Genomic DNA, 19,495 nt, shown 5'->3' with positions numbered 1-19,495 from the left:
TTCCCTAATTTTTTCCCAATTTTCTCAAAATCCCCCCCCTAAATTTTCGCCCCAATTCCCCCCCCTCATTTTCCCTTATTTTTCTCTCATTTTCCCTTTATATTCCTTGATTTTAACCCCCTTTTATCTCACTTTTCCCCAATTTCCCCTCATTTTCCCCATTTCCACCACTTTCCCCTCCCTTTCCCCCTCATATCTCCCCATTTCCCCCCATTTTTCCCCCATTTTCCCCTCACATTTCCCTCATTTCCCCTCATTTTCCTCCTTTTCCACCACTTTCCCCTCCCTTTCCCCCTCATATCTCCCCATTTCCCCCCATTTTTCCCTCATTTTCCCCTCACATTTCACTCATTTCCCCTCATTTTCCCCATTTCCACCCCTTTCCCCTCCCTTTCCCCCTCATATCTCCCCATTTCGCCCCCTTTTTCCCTCATTTTCCCCTCACATTTCACTCATTTCCCCTCACTTTCCCCCTCATATCTCCCCATTTCCCCCCATTTTTCCCTCATTTTCCCCTCACATTTCCCTCATTTCCCCTCATTTTCCTCCTTTTCCACCACTTTCCCCTCCCTTTCCCCCTCATATCTCCCCATTTTTCCCTCATTTCCCTTCATTTTCCTCCTTTTCCCGCCCTTTTCCCCTCAGCCAAGGCCTCCCGCCTCTCGCTGCCGTTGCCGCCTCTGGCCCTGCGCCCTCTCCCCCCGCGCTGGGGCGGCCCCGACGCGGCCCGGGCGGCTCCGGACGAGCCCGACGAGGACGCGGAGGACGCGGAGGAAGCTCCGGACGCCGCGGGGGCCTCACCGGGCCCGGTCCCGCTCGTGGTTTCCACCTGGAGCGGCCGCGGCCTCCGCGGCCTCCTGAAACCAACGCGCCGCCCGCCGGAAGTGGGACTGAGCTCCAACCGGAAGCGCAAGGCGGTGTCGTTCTTCGATGACGTCACGGTGCACCTCTTCGATCAGGTGATTGGTCCTCGCTGAGCGGGGGGGTTTGATTGACGGCGGTGTTGGCCAATCGGAGGGTGAGCGCCGCCATTTTGTTGCAGGAGACACCGACCAACGAGTTGAGCGGCCAGAGCGGCCCTGAGGAGGCCCCGGCGGCGGCGGTGGCGCCCCCTGACGGCCTGGGTGGGTCCGGGGGGCAAAAAAATCGGAATTTTAGGGGAAAAAAAGGGAAATTTTGGGAAAAATTTGAAAGATTGAGGGGAAATTTGGGAGTTTTGGGCAAAGTTTGGGGGGAAATTGGGAATTTGGAGGAAAGAAAGGGAATTTTGGGGGGAAAATTTTGGGGGGAAAATTTTGGGGAAAATTGGGGAATATTTGGGAAGTTTGGGGGAAATTGGAAACCTGGAGAAAGAAGGGAATTTGGGGGGAAAATTGGGAATTTTGGGGCAAAAATTTGGGGGGGAATTTTAGGGGAAATTTGGGAAGTTTGGGGGGAAAAAAATTGGGAAAAATTTGAGGAAAAATCAAGAAGGATTTGGGGATTTAGGGGAGAAATTTCGGAGAAAAAATTGGGGAATTTTGGGAAGAAAATTTGAGGATTTTGTGGAGAGATTTTTGGGATATAGGGGAGAAATTTGGGAATTTTTTGAGAGACATTTGGGGGGGCAAATTTGGGAGTTTGGGGATTTCAGGGGGAAATTTGAGGAGAAACTTGGGAATTTTGGGATTTATGGGGTCCTGGAGAGGGAAATTTTGGGATTTTTGTTGAGAAATTTGAGGTGAAATTTGTGAATTTGTCAATTTTTGGGATTTTCCTTCCGCAGCCGCCGTGGAGAACTGAGCCCGAGGGGATGGGGGAGGGGAGGGACCGAAGCCCCTCCCCCTTTTAAAGCCCCGCCCCCTTTCATCAAGCCCCGCCTCCTCATCAAGCCCCGCCCCCAGATTTGGGGGGTGGGGGAGGGGCAATAAAGAATTCCAGGGATCCTGGAGTTTACTGGGAGTGGGCGGAGTCTGAGTGGTTTGTACTGGTTTGTACTGGTTTGAACCGAGAGGGAGCAACTGGTCTGAACTGGGAGCACTGAAAAAGAGCCCGGTTGGAATCCTGGCGTTGTTGGAGATCCCAGTGCGTCCCAGTGGGGGAAAGGCAGGAAGTGAGAGAGGAAAAAGGGCAGAAAATGTGAGGGGAAAAGTGAGAAATGTGAGGGGGAAAAAGGGAGGGAAACGTGAGGGGGACAAAATGGCGGAAAATGTGAAGGGACAAAATGGCGGGAAACGTGAGGGGGACAAAATGGCGGAAAATGTGAGGGGGGGAAATGGCGGGAAATGTGAGGGGGAAAAAGGGAGGGAAACGTGAGGGGAGAAAATGGTGGAAAATGTGAAGGGGAGGAAATGGCGGAAAATGTGAAGAGGAAAAGGTAAATCTGAGGGGGAAAGGGAGGGAAATGTGAGGGGGAAAAAGGGAGGGAAACGTGAGGGGACAAAATGGTGGAAAATGTGAAGGGGAGGAAATGGGCGGGAAACGTGAGGGGGACAAAATGGCGGGAAACGTGAGGGGGACAAAATGGCGGAAAATGTGAAGGGGAGAAAATGGTGGAAAATGTGAAGGGGAGGAAATGGCGGGAAATGTGAAGAGGAAAAGGTAAATCTGAGGGGGAAAGGGAGGGAAATGTGAGGGGGAAAAAGGGAGGGAAACGTGAGGGGACAAAATGGTGGAAAACGTGAGGGGGAGGAAACAGCGGGAAACGTGAGGGGGAGGAAACGGCGGGAAACGTGAAGAGGAAAAGGTAAATCTGAGGGGGAAAAAGGGAGGGAAATGTGAGGGGGAAAAAGAGAGGGAAACGTGAGGGGGACAAAATGGCGGAAAACATGAGGGGGAAAAAGGGAGGGAAACGTGAGGGGAGGAAATGGCGGGAAACGTGAGGGGGACAAAATGGCGGAAAACGTGAGGGGGGGGAAATGGCGGGAAACGTGAGGGGGGGAAAATCAGAGGGAAACGTGAGGGGACAAAATGGCGGAAAACGTGAGGGGAAGGAAACGGCGGGAAACGTGAGGGGGAGGAAATGGCGGGAAATGTGAAGAGGAAAAGGTAAATCTGAGGGGGAAAGGGAGGGAAATGTGAGGGGGAAAAAGGGAGGGAAACGTGAGGGGACAAAATGGTGGAAAACGTGAGGGGGAGGAAACAGCGGGAAACGTGAGGGGGAGGAAACGGCGGGAAACGTGAAGAGGAAAAGGTAAATCTGAGGGGGAAAGGGAGGGAAATATGAGGGGGACAAAATGGCAGGAAACGTGAAGGGGACAAAATGGCGGAAAACATGAGGGGGAGGAAACGGCGGAAAACGTGAGGGGGGGAAATGGCGGAAAACGTGAGGGGGAGGAAATGGCGGGAAACGTGAGGGGGAGGAAATGGCGGGAAACGTGAGGGGAGGAAACGGCGGGAAACGTGAGGGGGGGAAATGGCGGAAAACATGAAGGGGAGGAAATGGCGGAAAACGTGAAGGGGAGGAAACGGCGGGAAACGTGAGGGGGAGGAAATGGCGGAAAACGTGAAGAGGAAAAGGTAAATGTGAGGGGGAAAGGGAGGGAAATGTGAGGGGGAAAAAGGGAGGGAAACGTGAGGGGACAAAATGGTGGAAAACGTGAGGGGGACAAAATGGCGGGAAACGTGAGGGGGAAAAAGGGAGTGAAACGTGAGGGGGACAAAATGGCGGAAAACGTGAGGGGGAGGAAACGGCGGGAAACATGAGGGGACAAAATGGCGGAAAATGTGAGGGGGACAAAATGGCGGGAAACGTGAGGGGGGAAATGGCGGGAAACGTGAAGAGGAAAAGGTAAATCTGAGGGGGAAAAAGGGAGGGAAACGTGAGGGGACAAAATGGCAGAAAACGTGTGGGGGACAAAATGGCGGGAAACGTGAGGGGGACAAAATGGCGGAAAACGTGAGGGGGAGGAAACGGCGGGAAACGTGAGGGGGAAAAAGGGAGGGAAACGTGAGATCTTCTCCTGCCCAGTTCCCTCCCTGTCCCCGCTGCAATCCCACACTCCCCATTCCCAGATCCCCCCCAGTTCCAAGGCACCCCCGTTCTCAAACATCCCCCAAATCCTTTTCTTCCCCCTCCAGACCCCAAACCCCAAACATCCCCAGATCCCAAATCCCAGATTTTTTAACTCTGCGGAGCAAACGTAAGAACTTATCATTTTATTAAACAAAGCCAAAAGGGAGCGAAGCAGGTCTGAAGTGGGACACCCCAACCCCGGGGTGTCCATGAGGGCCCGGGGGTGTCCAGAAGCTCCTGGTGGTTCCCCCGAGGTTCTCCTCAAGATTCCTCAGGTGTGTGTGGAGCTCTGGAGATGCCTGCGGAGCTCTGGAGGTTCCTGTGGGGCTCTGGAGGAGCCTGCGGGGCTCTGGAGGTTCCTGTGGAGCTCTGGAGGTTCCTGTGGGGCTCTGGAGGTTCCTGTGGAGCTCTGGAGGTTCCTGTGGGGCTCTGGAGGTGCCTGTGGGGCTCTGGAGGTTCCTGTGGAGCTCTGGAGGTTCCTGTGGGGCTCTGGAGGTTCCTGCGGAGCTCTGGAGGTTCCTGTGGAGCTCTGGAGGTTCCTGCGGGGCTCTGGAGGTTCCTGTGGAGCTCTGGAGGTTCCTGTGGAGCTCTGGAGGTTCCTGTGGGGCTCTGGAGGTTCCTGTGGAGCTCTGGAGGTTCCTGTGGGGCTCTGGAGGTTCCTGTGGAGCTCTGGAGGTTCCTGCGGGGCTCTGGAGGAGCCTGCGGAGCTCTGGAGATGCCTGTGGAGCTCTGGGGGTTCCTGCGGGGCTCTGGAGGAGCCTGCGGGGCTCTGGCAGTGCCTGCGGGGCTCTGGCAGTGCCTGTGGGGCTCTGGAGGTTCCTGTGGAGCTCTGGAGGTTCCTGTGGAGCTCTGGCAGTGCCTGTGGGGCTCTGGAGGTTCCTGTGGAGCTCTGGAGGTGCCTGCGGAGCTCTGGAGGAGCCTGCGGAGCTCTGGAGGTTCCTGTGGAGCTCTGGAGGTTCCTGTGGAGCTCTGGAGATGCCTGCGGAGCTCTGGAGGTTCCTGTGGAGCTCTGGAGGTTCCTGTGGGGCTCTGGAGGTGCCTGCGGGGCTCTGGAGGTTCCTGTGGGGCTCTGGAGGTTCCTGTGGAGCTCTGGAGGTTCCTGTGGAGCTCTGGAGGTTCCTGTGGAGCTCTGGAGATGCCTGCGGAGCTCTGGAGATGCCTGTGGGGCTCTGGAGGTTCCTGTGGAGCTCTGGAGGTTCCTGTGGAGCTCTGGAGGTTCCTGCGGGGCTCTGGAGGTTCCTGTGGGGCTCTGGAGGTTCCTGTGGAGCTCTGGAGGTTCCTGCGGAGCTCTGGAGGTTCCTGTGGTGCTCTGGAGGTTCCTGTGGGGCTCTGGAGGTTCCTGCGGGGCTCTGGCAGTGCCTGCGGGGCTCTGGAGGTTCCTGTGGAGCTCTGGAGGTTCCTGTGGAGCTCTGGAGATGCCTGCGGGGCTCCAGAGGATCCCACGGGGGGCATTCCTAGCCCTGCCAGTTGAAGCGCTGCCCGCCGCGCTCCTCCAGCCGCACCTTGAGGAGTCTGGCGCGGCGGGACACGGTGGCCGTCACCTCGTAGCGGCCGGCGCTCAGCGGGAGGGACACCTCGCCCAGGCCGGAGAGCTCGCAGCGCGCCACGGCCATCGTGCTGCGGTTCGGAGGCTCGGCCATGTTGATCATGCGGATGAAGGTTCCGCGCAGGTCGCGCAGGTGAGCCTTGTCCACAGCCAGCTCCAGCTGCAGCGCGCTCGGCAGCCCGCGGTGCATGAAGACGAAGACGGCCACGCTGAAGGACTCGGCCTCGTACACCAGCAGCCCCACGGAATGCTTGGAGGTGCTCGAGACGCGGCAGCGGTCGGAGGAGCCGGGGGGCAGCTCCAGCCGGAGCTGGGGGGGGCTGTCGAATGGCGTCTCAAACCTGGGCAGGGGGAAAAAGGGAGTGGGACCCCAACCCAGGATGAGACCCCAGCCCAGAGTGAGACCCCAGCCCAGGGTGAGACCCCAGCCCAGAATGGAGACCCCAGCCCAGAGTGAGACCCCAGCCCAGGGTGGAGACCCCAGCCCAGGATGGAGACCCCAGCCCAGAGTGAGACCCCAGCCCAGAGTGAGACCCCAGCCCAGGATGGAGACCCCAGCCCAGGATGGAGACCCCAGCCCAGAGTGAGACCCCAGCCCAGGGTGAGACCCCAGCCCAGGGTGAGACCCCAGCCCAGGATGGAGACCCCAGCCCAGGATGGAGACCCCAGCCCAGGATGGAGACCCCAGCCCAGAATGGAGACCCCAGCCCAGGATGAGACCCCAGCCCAGGATGGAGACCCCAGCCCAGAATGGAGACCCCAGCCCAGGATGGAGACCCCAGCCCAGGGTGAGACCCCAGCCCAGGGTGAGACCCCAGCCCAGGGTGAGACCCCAGCCCAGAGTGAGACCCCAGCCCAGGATGGAGACCCCAGCCCAGGGTGAGACCCCAGCCCAGGGTGAGACCCCAGCCCAGGGTGAGACCCCAGCCCAGGGTGAGACCCCAGCCCAGAGTGAGACCCCAGCCCAGGGTGGAGACCCCAGCCCAGGACGGAGACCCCAGCCCAGAGTGAGACCCCAGCCCAGGATGGAGACCCCAGCCCAGGGTGAGACCCCAGCCCAGGATGGAGACCCCAGCCCAGGGTGAGACCCCAGCCCAGGATGGAGACCCCAGCCCAGGATGGAGACCCCACCCCAGAGTGAGACCCCAGCCCAGGGTGAGACCCCAGCCCAGGGTGGAGACCCCAGCCCAGGATGGAGACCCCAGCCCAGGATGGAGACCCCAGCCCAGAGTGAGACCCCAGCCCAGGGTGAGACCCCAGCCCAGAATGGAGACCCCAGCCCAGGGTGAGACCCCAGCCCAGAGTGAGACCCCAGCCCAGGATGGAGACCCCAGCCCAGAGTGAGACCCCAGCCCAGGGGGAGACCCCACCCCAGGGTGAGACCCCAGCCCAGGGTGAGACCCCAGCCCAGAGTGAGACCCCAGCCCAGAATGGAGACCCCAGCCCAGAGTGAGACCCCAGCCCAGGATGGAGACCCCAGCCCAGAATGGAGACCCCAGCCCAGGGTGAGACCCCAGCCCAGGATGGAGACCCCAGCCCAGGGTGAGACCCCAGCCCAGGGTGAGACCCCAGCCCAGGATGGAGACCCCAGCCCAGTGTGAGACCCCAGCCCAGAGTGAGACCCCAGCCCAGGATGGAGACCCCGGCCCAGAGTGAGACCCCAGCCCAGGGTGAGACCCCAGCCCAGGGTGAGACCCCAGCCCAGGATGGAGACCCCAGCCCAGGGTGAGACCCCAGCCCAGGATGGAGACCCCAGCCCAGGATGGAGACCCCAGCCCAGGGTGAGACCCCAGCCCAGAATGGAGACCCCGGCCCAGGATGGAGACCCCGGCCCAGAATGGAGACCCCAGCCCAGGATGGAGACCCCAGGCCAGGATGGAGACCCCAGCCCAGGATGGAGACCCCAGCCCAGGATGGAGACCCCAGCCCAGGGTGAGACCCCAGCCCAGGATGGAGACCCCAGCCCAGAGTGAGACCCCAGCCCAGAGTGAGACCCCAGCCCAGAATGGAGACCCCAGCCCAGGATGGAGACCCCAGCCCAGGGTGAGACCCCAGCCCAGGATGGAGACCCCAGCCCAGAATGGAGACCCCAGCCCAGGATGGAGACCCCAGCCCAGGGTGAGACCCCAGCCCAGGATGGAGACCCCAGCCCAGGGTGGAGACCCCAGCCCAGAGTGAGACCCCAGCCCAGAGTGAGACCCCAGCCCAGAGTGAGACCCCAGCCCAGGGTGAGACCCCAGCCCAGAGTGAGACCCCAGCCCAGAGTGAGACCCCAGCCCAGGATGAGACCCCAGCCCAGAGTGAGACCCCAGCCCAGGGTGAGACCCCAGCCCAGGGTGAGACCCCACCCGCAGCTGCTCCTCCCTGCACCCCCCGAGGGTCCCTCTGGTGTCCCCCAGCCCCACCTGAGGTACTGCAGGATGGTGGTCCAGGTCGTGTTGGAGATCCGGAACTCCAGAGACCTCTGGTTCTTCCCTTCTGCCATCTCAGCTCTGGGATTTCTTCCTGATTTAAAAATGCCTCCTTTCCTTTCATGGAAAAAAAAAAAAAAAAAAAAAAAAGCCAAAGGTTCATTTATTTCACCCAAACAAAAGGACAACACAAAGATTAAATAAGGACAAACAGAGCTGAAAGTCCCCAACGCTGACATGACCTCCTGCCCTCCTCAGGCAAGGCCGCACCCACGACAAATTCCTGCAAAATTTCTTCCTCTGTCCTCGAGAGCAAACCACAAAAACCGAGCTGTGCATCAATAAAAATACCACGAAAAAGGATCTGCACACCAAAAAAAAAAACCCACAAAAACCGAGCTGTGCATCAATAAAAAAAAAATTTCTCTTCATATTCCCACAGTAATCATCGCTTAACTGCAGGAGCAATTAATCATCTCATTACCAAAGATTCTTGGCCTTAAAATCGGTCAGAAGTAGAAAAGTGAAACAATAAAAAGATAAATAAAACCGCGATAAATAAATCAAAGAAGAAAGAATAGTAAAACAGTAAAGAATTTCAAAGAGAATTTTTAAAAATGCTCTGTGTTTTAAAAACCCTTGGCTCTGCTCCAGAAAATTATACCGAGCGAGATATTAAGAAGCTGATAAACCGGAAAATTTACAATTTTTTTCTCTCTCAAAAAGGGAAAGATTGGTTAAAGTAAGTGAACAGATCTAACGGAGAGATTGGAAGGAAATTATGGCAAAATAAACTCTCCCCAACCCCAAATACCCGAGGCTAAAATTTACGATTTATTCTCTCTCAAAAAGGGGAAGATTGGCTAAAATGAAAAGATCTAACAGAGAGATTTGAAAGAAATAATCGCAAAATAAACTTTCCCCAACCCCAAATACCCGAGGCTAAAATTTACAATTTTTTCTCTCTCAAAAAGGGGAAGATTGGCTATAAATGAAAAGATCTAACGGAGAGATTTGAAAGAAATATTCGCAAAATAAACTTTCCCCGAACCCCAAATACCTGAGGGTGAGCTCCACGCGGCTCCGAGCCCGCCCGCTCCGAGCTGAGCCCGGAATCCGCCGTTTCTCTCTCTCCGCGCTTCCGGATGGTTTTGGAGCTTTGTAAAGGAATTTTGCCCTTGTCTTCATTTTACCCAGAGAGACGGTCATGCTATCCAATCTTCCAACCCGAAATTCCGGGGAAATTTCCGCTGTTTTTCGACAATTTGGGGTGGCGGTGGGGGGTGCAGCACTCATGCATCTTGTTCTAGGGAGGACGAGGTGCCCGGCAGATGAAGAATTTGGGGCAGTTTGGAGAAATCTTGGGGTTTGTTTGTTTGTCGGGTTTGTGCGAAGTAAAAGTGGAGCAAAGCGAGGAACGGAGAGAGGGAGGAAGGAAGCGGGGGCGGAGGGACGGCGGGGCGGGGCGGGCTCATGGAGGCGCTTCCCTCCCGTAACCCCTTCGTGCCCAGAACGCCCAAACTGGTCTGAACTGGGAGCCCCAAACTGGTCTGAACTGGGAGCCGAGAACACTCAAACTGGTTTGAACTGGGAACCCCAAACTGGTCTGAACTGGGAGCCCCAAACTGGTTTGAACTGGGAGCCCCAAACTGGGAGCACCAAACTGGTCAAACTGGTCTGAACTGGGAGCCCAGACCCTCCAAACTGGTTTGAACTGGGAGCCCCAAACTGGGAGCACAGAACCCCGAACTGGTCCAAACTGGGACCCCCATAATGGTCCATACTGGGAGCACAGAACCCCCAAACTGGTCCGAACTGGGAGCCGAGAACACTCAAACTGGTTTGAACTGGGAAATCCAAACTGGGAGCCCCAAACTGGTTTGAACTGGGAGCCCCAAACTGGTCTGAACTGGGAGCCCCAAACTGGTTCGAACTGGGAGCCCCAGACTGGTCTGAACTGGGAGCCCAGAACACTCAAACTGGTTTGAACTGGGAAATCCAAACTGGTCTGAACTGGGAGCCCCAAACTGGTCTGAACTGGGAGCCCCAAACTGGTCTGAACTGGGAGCCCCAAACTGGTTTGAACTGGGAAATCCAAACTGGGAGCACCAAACTGGTCAAACTGGTCTGAACTGGGAGCCCAGACCCTCCAAACTGGTCCGAACTGGGAACCCCAAACTGGTCTGAACTGGGAGCACAGAACCCCCAAACTGGTCTGAACTGGGAGCCCCATAATGGTCCATACTGGGAGCACAGAACCCCAAACTGGTCTGAACTGGGAGCCCCAAACTGGTCAAACTGGGAGCCTAGAACACAAACTGGTTTGAACTGGGAAATCCAAACTGGGAGCCCCAAACTGGTCCAAACTGGGAGCCCCAAACTGGTCAAACTGGGAGCCTAGAACACAAACTGGTTTGAACTGGGAAATCCAAACTGGGAGCCCCAAACTGGTTTGAACTGGGAGCCCCAAACTGGTTTGAACTGGGAACCCCAAACTGGTTTGAACTGGGAAATCCAAACTGGGAGCCCCAAACTGGATTATTCTGGGAGTTCAGAACCCAAACTGGTTTATACTGGTTTTTACTGGTCCGTACTGATTTATACTGGTTTATGCTGGTGTATACTGGTTTTCACTGGTTTCTGTTGGTTTATACTGGTCCATACTGGTTTCTACAGGCTCATACTGGTTTGTACCGGTTCCTACTGGTTTCTACTGGTTTTTACTGGTTTTTAATGGTCCATACTGGTTTGTACTGGTTTGTACTGGTCCATACTGGTTTGTACCGGTTCCTACTGGTTTTTACTATTTTTTACTGGTTTCTATAGGTCCATACTGGTTTCTATAGGTCCATACTGGTCCATACTGGTTTGTACTGGTTCCTACTGGTTTTTACTATTTTTTACTGGTTTTCACTGGTCCATACTGGTTTATACTGGTTTGTACTGGTCTGTACTGATTTATACTGGTTTTTACTGGTTTCTGTTGGTTTATACTGGTCCATACTGGTTTGTACCGGTTCCTACTGGTTTTTACTATTTTTTACTGGTCCGTTCTGGTCCATACTGGTTTATACTGGTCCATACTGGTTTGTACCGGTTCCTACTGGTTTTTATTTTATTTTACTGGTTTGTACTGGTCCGTCCTGGTTTCTGTGCCCCGCTCCGGCCCCTCCCCCCCCCCTCTCTGGCCCCTCCCCCCCTCCCTTGATCCGCTCTGATCCCCCCCAATCCGCCCCTCCCCCCCCTCCCAGTCCGTCCCAGTTCAGACCAGTCCGGATCGGGAGCGGAGCGGGAGAGGGGAGGGGGCTGCAGGGGAGGGGGGGGAGGGGCGGGATGGAGGGGGGGGGTGGGGGAGGGGTCGGACAGGTGAGGGGTGGGAGGGGCGGGAGAAAATTGGGGGGGTGGGGGAGGGGATTGGGGGGTGGGGGAGGGGATTTGGGGGGGTGGGGGAGGGGATTTGGGGGGGTGGGGGAGGGGTGGGAGAAAATTGGGGGGGTGGGGGAGGGGATTTAGGGGGATTTGGGGGTGGGGGAGGGGGGAACAAAGGGTGGGGGAGGGGTGGGAAAGGTGGGGGAGGGGCGGGATTGGGGAAAAGGGGAGGGGATTTAGAGGTGGGGGAGGGGGGAAACGGGGGAGAAAAAGGGGATTTGGGGGGTGGGGGAGGGGTCTCCGGGTGGGGGAGGGGTCTCAGGGTGGGGGAGGGGTCTCAGATACCGAGGACCCTCCCTGACCCCTCCCCCACCCCCTTTCTTCCCCTCCCCCCCCCTTTTTTTGTCTCCGCAGCCGCCCGGACGCCGCCCCTCCCCCACCCCGCGCTCATTAATTATTGATTCATTTATTTTACCCCTCATTAATTATTCATTCATTACCATGGCCCCGCCCCTCCCCCTCCTCCTGCTCCTCCTCCTCTCGGCCTCGGCCGCCCCTCCCCCACCCCGCCCCTCCCCCCCCCTCCGCTTCCTCTGCACGCCCCTCCCCCCCCCTTCAGGACAAGGGGGCGTGGCCTGGCCGGGCGTGGCCTTGGAAGGGGGCGGGGATTGGGGGGAAGGGGCGGGGCGGTGCCGGGAGGAGGGGGAGGGGCGGGAGGAAGAGGAGGGGGAGGGGCCAATGAGGGCCCTGCAGGAAATGCGGGAGCGGCTGCGGGAGCTGCAGGTGAGGGGGCGGGGCTTAAAGGGGCGGGGCTTGAAAGGGGAGGGGCTAAAGGGGGCGGAGTTTAATGGGTGGGGGTGGGGCGAACGGAATGGGGGAGGGGTTTAAAGGGGTGGGGGCGGGGCCTTAAATGGGCGGGGTTAAAGGGGGAGGGGCTTTAAAGGGATTAAAAGGGAAGGGGCTTAAAGGGGAGGGGCTAAATGGGCGGGGCTAAGTAGGGTGGAGGAATAGGTGTGGCTAAGGGGGAGGGGTTTAAAGGGCTGGGGGAGGGGCTAAAAGGACTGGGGGAGGGGTTAAAGAGGGAGGGGCTGAAATGGGGAGGGGCTAAAGTGGAGAGGCGGGGCCTTCCGGGGCCATTTTGGGGCCATTTTTTGGGTCACTTTTGAGTCATTTGGGGGCCATTTTTGGGGTCACTTTGCAGCGATTTTGGGATCATTTTTAGGGTAAATTTTGGTTCATTTGGGGCCATTTTTGGGGTTGTTTTTGGTGTAATTTTTAGCTGGTTTTGGGTGATTTTTGGGGTAATTTTGGGTGATTTTGGGGCCCGTTTTCCCCCTCTGTAGAGCCGGAACGTGTCGGGGCTGCGCGAGGCCCTGCAGAGGAAAATCGAGGCCCTGGAGCTGCAGCTGCGTCTCCATGGCAACGGCTCCCATCATCACCATGGCAACCACCACGGGGACCACCATGACGGTCACCATGGCAACCACCACGGTCTCCATGGCAACCACCACCATCACCACGAGAAGCACGGGGACCACCACCACGAGCATCACGGTTACCATGGCAACCACGGCCACCACCATGAGGAGAAGCATCCCCATGATCACCATGGCAACCACGACGGTCTCCATGGCAACCACCATGAAAAGCACGGGGACCACCACGGCGGTCACCATGGCAACCACCACGAGAAGCATCCCCATGGTCTCCATGGCGACCACGACGGTCACCATGGCAACCAGCACCACCACCAGGAAAAGCACGGGGACCACCTGAGCGGTCACCATGGCGACCACCATCACAGTCACCATGGCGACCATGATAATCACCATGGCAACCACCATGAGAAGCACGGGGACCACCATGATGGTCACCATGGCAACCACCATGAGAAGCATCTTCACGGTTTCCATGGCAACCACCACGATGACGACGAGGAGGAAGAGAAGCATCCCCACGGTCTCCATGGCAACCACAATGGTCTCCATGGCAACCATCACCAGGAGAAGCACGGGGACCACCACGACGGTCACCATGGCAACCACCACCAAGAGAAGCAGCTTCACGGTCCCCATGGCAACCACAACGATCTCCATGGCAACCACCACCAGGAGAAGCATCCCCACGGTTTCCATGGCAACCACCACGGTCTCCATAGCAACCACGCCCCCCACGATCACCACGGCGACCCCGAGAAGGACCACGGCGACCGCTCCGACGGTTTCCATGGCAACCAGCATCACCTCGGTTACCACGGCAACCGCGCCAAGGCCGCCGACCCCTCCCACCCCCACGGTTACCATGGCAACCGCAGCAGCCTCCTCCATAGCAACCACCCGCCCGGTCTCCATGGCAACGGCAAACCCGGCAACCGGCTGGAGGGCGGTAACCATGGCAACCGGCATCCGCTCCACGGCAACCACTACGGTAACCATGGCAACCGCCAATGGGTTCAGGATTTTTTTGGGATGTTTTTGGGAGATTTTTTTGGATTTTGGGAAAATTTGGGGGGATTTTTGGGATCGAGATTTTTGGGGATTTTGGTGATTTTTGGAATTTTTGGGGATTTTTAGAATTCAGATCTTTGGGATTTGGGGAATTTTGGGAAAATTTTTGGGTTTTGGGGGTTTCTTGGGATTTTTGAGTCTTTGAGATTGGGATTTTGGGGCAATTTTTGGGTGAATTTGGGAGAATTTGAGGGAGAATTTAAGGGGAATTTGGGCAAATTTGGAGGCAAATTTGGGCAGATTTGGGTGTGAGTTTGGAAGGGAATTCAGAGAGGAATTTGGAGCAAATTTTGGGGGAATTTGGGAGTAGATTTTGGGGTCAACAGGGGCGTGAATTTGGAGAAGAATTTGAAGGGGAATTTGAGTGAAATTTTGGGGATTTTTGGGTGAATTTGGGTGAATTTTTGGGGGGATTTTAGGGGCCAATTTAGGCATGAATTTGGACAGAAATCTGGGGTGAATTTGTGGGTAAATTCTGGGCGAATTTGGACAAAATAAATTGGATTTTTGAAGCGATTTTTGACCAAAATTTCAGGATAAATTTGAATTTTTTCCAATTTTCCCCGCAGGCGTCCCCAGGGGGTTCCGGGTGTCCTTCCCCCTCCGCACCAATTCCATGTTGGGAATTGGGAATTTGGGGGCATTTTGGGGAATTTGGAACTCCTGGGTTGGGATTTTTGGGGGCAAATTTGGGGAGAATTTTGGGTGACTGGGAGTGAATTTGGGGCCATTTGAGGAGAATTTGGGACTCATGGGATGGAGATTTTGGGGGACAAATTTGGGGAAAGTTGAGGGGATTTTGGGGGAATTTCAGACTCCTGGGATCGGGATTTTTGGGATGAATTTGGGGCAAATTTAGGGGAATTTTCAGGAGGAATTTGGGCAATTTTCGAGCAAATTTCAGCAGGTTTTTTTGGGGAAATTCAGGTGAAATTTCAGGATAAATTTGAATTTTCCCCGCAGGCGTCCCCAGGGGGTTCCGGGTGTCCTTCCTACTCCGCACCAATTCCATGTTGGGAATTGGGAATTTGGGTGAAATTTTGGGGAATTTCAATCAATTTTCGAGCAAATTTCAGCTGGTTTTTTTGGGGAAATTCAGGTGAAATTTCAGGATAAATTTCAATTTTTTCCCATTTTCCCCGCAGGCGTCCCCAGGGGTTTCCGTGTGTCCTTCCCGCTCCGCACCAATTACATGTTCGCCCGCGTCCGTCCGTCCGTCCGCAGCCCGCTGGGCGCCGTGTCCGTCTGTCTGTGGCTGCGCCCGGGGGGCGCCCCCAACCTGGGCACCCCCTTCTCGTACGCGGCGCCCGGGCAGCCCAACGAGCTGGTGCTGCTGGCCTGGGGCGGGCGGCCCCTCGAGCTGCTCGTCGACGACCAGGTCAGAAAAAATTCACATTTTTTGGGGGTTTTTTGGGGGTTTTTTTGGGATTTTTTTGGGATTTTTTTGGGATTTTTTTGGGATTTTTTTGAGGATTTTTTTGGATTTTTTTGGATTTTTTTGGGGATTTTTTGAAAGATTTTTAAAAAATTTTTAGGGGTTTTTTGGGATTTTTTGGGGATTTTTTGGGATTTTTTTGGGATTTTTTGGGGATTTTTTTGGGGATTTTTTTAAAATTTTTTAAAAATTTTTTAGGGGGTTTTTTTGGGATTTTTTTAGGGATTTTTTGAAAGCTTTTAAAAATTTTTTTAGGGTATTTTTTGGGATTTTTAGGAATTTTTTGAAAGTTTTTTTAGGGATTTTTTTTTTTTTGATTTTTAGGAATTTTTTTGAGAGTTTTTTAAGAATTTTTTAGGGTTTTTTTTGGGGGATTTTTAGGAATTTTTTAAAAATTTTTTAGAGTTTTTTTTGGGATTTTTTTTAGGAATTTTTTGAAAGTTTTTTAAAAATTTTTGAGGGTTTTTTTGGGATTTTTTTGGGGTTTTTTTAGGATTTTTTGGGATTTTTTTGGGGTTTTTTTAGGATTTTTTTTGGATTTTTTTAGGAATTTTTTGAAAGTTTTTAAAAAAATTTTTAGGGTTTTTTTTTGGGGATTTTTAGGAATTTTTTGAAAGTTTTTAAAGAATTTTTTAGGGGTTTTTTTGGGATTTTTTTGGGATTTTTTAGGAATTTTTTGAAAGATTTTTAACAATTTTTTAGGGGTTTTTTTTGGGGATTTTTAGGAATTTTTTGAAAGTTTTTTAAAAATTTTTTAGGGTTTTTTTGGGGTTTTTTTAGGGTTTTTGGGGATTTTTTGGGGTTTTTTTAGGAATTTTTTGAAAGTTTTTTAAAATATTTTTAGGGGTTTTTTTGGGGATTTTTAGGAATTTTTTGAGAGTTTTTAAAAAACTTTTTAGGGTTTTTTTGGGATTTTTTTAGGATTTTTTTGGGATTTTTTGGAGTTTTTTTGGGATTTTTTTTGGATTTTTTAGGAATTTTTTGAAGTTTTTTAAAAATTTTTTAGGGTTTTTTTGGGGGATTTTTAGGAATTTTTTAAAAATTTTTTAGGGGGTTTTTTTGGAGGGTTTTTAGGAATTTTTTTAAAGGTTTTTAAGAAATTTTTAGGGGGTTTTTTTTGGGATTTTTAGGAATTTTTTGAAAGTTTTTAAAAAATTTTTTAGGGTTTTTTTTGGGGGATTTTTAGGAATTTTTTGAAAATTTTTAAAAAAATTTTTAGGGTTTTTTTGGGGGGATTTTTTTAGGGATTTTTTGAAATTTTTTAAAAAATTTTTTAGGTTTTTTTTGGGATTTTTGGCGATTTTTTTGGTACAGGCAATTTCAGGGATATTTTGGAATTTTTGGGGGATTTTTTTTTTAGGGATTTTGGGCAGTTTCTGGGGGGATTTTTTGGGACTTCTTGAAGTTTTTTCAGGAATTTTTGAGGATTTTTTTTTTTTTTTATTTTGGGGCTTTTTTGGGGGGAATTTTTTTAGGAATTTTGGCGATTTTTGGAGGGGGGTCAGGAGGAATTTTTAAAGGGATTTTTTGGGTTAATTTTCTATAATTTTATGACTCTCCCCCAGGCCGTTTTTGGGGCAGTTTGGGTTATTTCGATGCGGTTTTTTGGGTTAATTTTCTATAATTTTGTGACTCTCCCCCAGGCCGTTTTCGGGGCAGTTTGGGTTATTTCGATGCGGTTTTTTGGGTTAATTTTGTGTAATTTTGGTTTTTCTGTCTCCCCCGGGCAGGTGGCAGCACCTTTGTGTCACCTGGGCGGGGTTTTTGGGCTGATTTCGGGGCAGTTTGGGTTATTTCGATGCAGTTTTTTGGGTTAATTTTCTATAATTTTGGGTTTTTCTCTCTCTCCCAGGCGGTGGCGCTGTCGCTGTCCCCCGCCCCCGGCAGGTGGCAGCACCTTTGTGTCACCTGGGCGGGGTTTGGGCTCACCTGGGCGGGGTTTTTGGGCTGATTTCGGGGCGGTTTGGGCTATTTTGATGCGGTTTTTTGGGTTAATTTTGTGTAATTTTGTAATTTTCTCTCTCCCCCAGGCGGTGGCGCTGTCGCTGTCCCCCGCCCCCGGCAGGTGGCAGCACCTTTGTGTCACCTGGGCGGCCTCGGGGGGCACCTGGAGGAGCTTCCAGGACGGGATCCCCCGCGGGAGGGGGGAGGGGCTGGCGCCGGGCCACCCCCTGAGGCCGCACGGGGTCCTCGTGCTGGGCCAGGAACAGGTGAGCGACACGTGGGGACAGGTGTGTGTGTGAGTGTGCCCAGGTGTGTCACTGATATCCCCAGGTGTGAGCTCAGGTGTGTCTGTGAGTGTGTCTGAGTGTGACTCTGAGTGTGCCCAGGTGTGTCACTGAGACCGCACGGGGTCCTCGTGCTGGGCCAGGAACAGGTGAGCGACAGGGGGGGACAGGTGTGAGCTCAGGTGTGTCTGAGTGTGCCCAGGTGTGTCTGTGAGTGTGCCCAGGTGTGTCACTGAGGCCGCACGGGGTCCTCGTGCTGGGCCAGGAACAGGTGAGCGACACGTGGGGACAGGTGTGTGTGAGTGTGTGTGTGTGTGTGTCTGAGTGTGCCCAGGTGTGTGTGTGAGTGTGCCCAGGTGTGTCACTGAGACCGCACGGGGTGCTGGTGCTGGGCCAGGAACAGGTGAGCGACAGGGGGGGACAGGTGGGGACAGGTGTGTGTGTGAGTGAGTGTGTGTGTGTGTGTGTGAGTGTGTCTGAGTGTGCCCAGGTGTGTCTGTGAGTGTGCCCAGGTGTGTCTGTGAGTGTGCCCAGGTGTGTCACTGAGGCCGCACGGGGTCCTCGTGCTGGGCCAGGAACAGGTGAGCGACAGGTGTGAGCTCAGGTGTGTCTGAGTGTGACTCTGAGTGTGCCCAGGTGTGTCTGTGAGTGTGCCCAGGTGTGCCCAGGTGTGTCACTGAGAGCACACGGGGTCCTCGTGCTGGGCCACGAACAGGTAAGGGACAGGTGTGAGCTCAGGTGTGAGCTTAGGTGTGAGCTCAGGTGTGTCTGTGAGTGTGTCTGATTGTGACTCTGAGTGTGCCCAGGTGTGCCCCTGAGACCGCACGGGGTCCTCGTGCTGGGCCAGGAACAGGTGAGCGACAGGGGGGGACAGGTGTGAGCTCAGGTGTGTCTGTGAGTGTGTGTGAGTGTGCCCAGGTGTGTCTGTGAGTGTGCCCAGGTGTGTCACTGAGACCGCACGGGGTCCTCGTGCTGGGCCAGGAACAGGTGAGCGACATGTGGGGACAGGTGGGGACAGGTGTGAGCTCAGGTGTGTCTGTGAGTGTGTGTCTGTGTGACTCTGAGTGTGCCCAGGTGTGTCACTGATATCCCCAGGTGTGAGCTCAGGGGTGTGTGTGTGTGTGTGTCTGTGAGTGTGCCCAGCTGTGCCCCCTGTCCCAGGTGTGCCCAGGTGTGCCTGTGGATGGGTTCAGGTGTGCCCAGGTGTGCCTGTGACTGTGCCCAGCTGTGCCCAGGTGTGCCTGTGACTGTGCCCAGGTGTGTGTGACTGTGCCCAGGTGTGTGTGAGTGTGCCCAGGTGTGTGTGAGTGTGCCCAGGTGTTTCACCTGTCCCAGCCGTGCCCAGCTGTGCCTGTGACTGTGCCCAGGTGTGCCCCCGTCCCAGCTGTGCCCAGCTGTGCCCAGGTGTGTGTGACTGTGCCCAGCTGTGCCTGTGAGTGTGCCCAGGTGTGCCCAGGTGTGCCCAGGTGTGCGCTGTCGTTGCAGGACGCCCTGGGTGTGTCTGTGAGTGTGACTCTGAGTGTGCCCAGCTGTGTGTGACTGTGCCCAGGTGTGCCCAGGTGTGCCCAGGTGTGCCCAGGTGTGTGTGACTGTGCCCAGGTGTGCCCAGGTGTGCCCAGCCGTGCGCTGTCGTTGCAGGACGCCCTGGGCGGCCGCTTTGACGCCTCGCAGGCGTTCGTGGGTGACCTGGCCGAGCTGCACCTGTGGGGCCGCGCCCTGGCCCCGCCCGAGGTGGCGGCGCTGGCGCGGTGCCAGAGCCCCTCCCCCGCCCGGGGGGACCTGCTGGCCTGGGCCCAGGCGGGGCTGGAGCTGCACGGGGGCGTCACCGCCCTGCCCTTTGACCCCTGCGCCTGACGGACACCTGACAGACACCTGGACACACCTGAGAGACACCTGAGAGACACCTGAGAGACACCTGAGAGACACCTGAGGGACACCTGGGACACACCTGGGACACCTGGACACACCTGGGACACACCTGGACACACCTGGAACACACCTGGGA

The 19,495-nt window shown here is 54.7% G+C and overlaps 1 protein-coding gene across 1 annotated transcript; it reads left to right on the top strand.

The window, feature by feature from the left end:
- The first annotated feature begins 11,284 nt into the window (after positions 1–11,284).
- On the top strand, positions 11,285–19,361 carry LOC135441537 (GATA zinc finger domain-containing protein 14-like). Its single transcript, XM_064701089.1, has 6 exons — positions 11,285–11,297; positions 11,940–12,103; positions 12,664–13,747; positions 14,973–15,205; positions 17,293–17,472; positions 19,129–19,361. Exons 1-6 carry the CDS (start codon positions 11,285–11,287, stop codon positions 19,342–19,344), a joined length of 1,890 nt encoding a protein of 629 aa, XP_064557159.1. The 3' UTR covers positions 19,345–19,361.
- Positions 19,362–19,495: the final 134 nt, after the last annotated feature.

The sequence above is a fragment of the Zonotrichia leucophrys genome, unplaced genomic scaffold (genome assembly GCF_028769735.1).
Source record: "Zonotrichia leucophrys gambelii isolate GWCS_2022_RI unplaced genomic scaffold, RI_Zleu_2.0 Scaffold_334_56776, whole genome shotgun sequence".
Taxonomy (NCBI): Eukaryota; Metazoa; Chordata; class Aves; order Passeriformes; family Passerellidae; genus Zonotrichia; species Zonotrichia leucophrys.
Note: the sequence above shows the minus strand (reverse complement) of the source record. Positions and strands in the feature narration are given on the sequence as shown.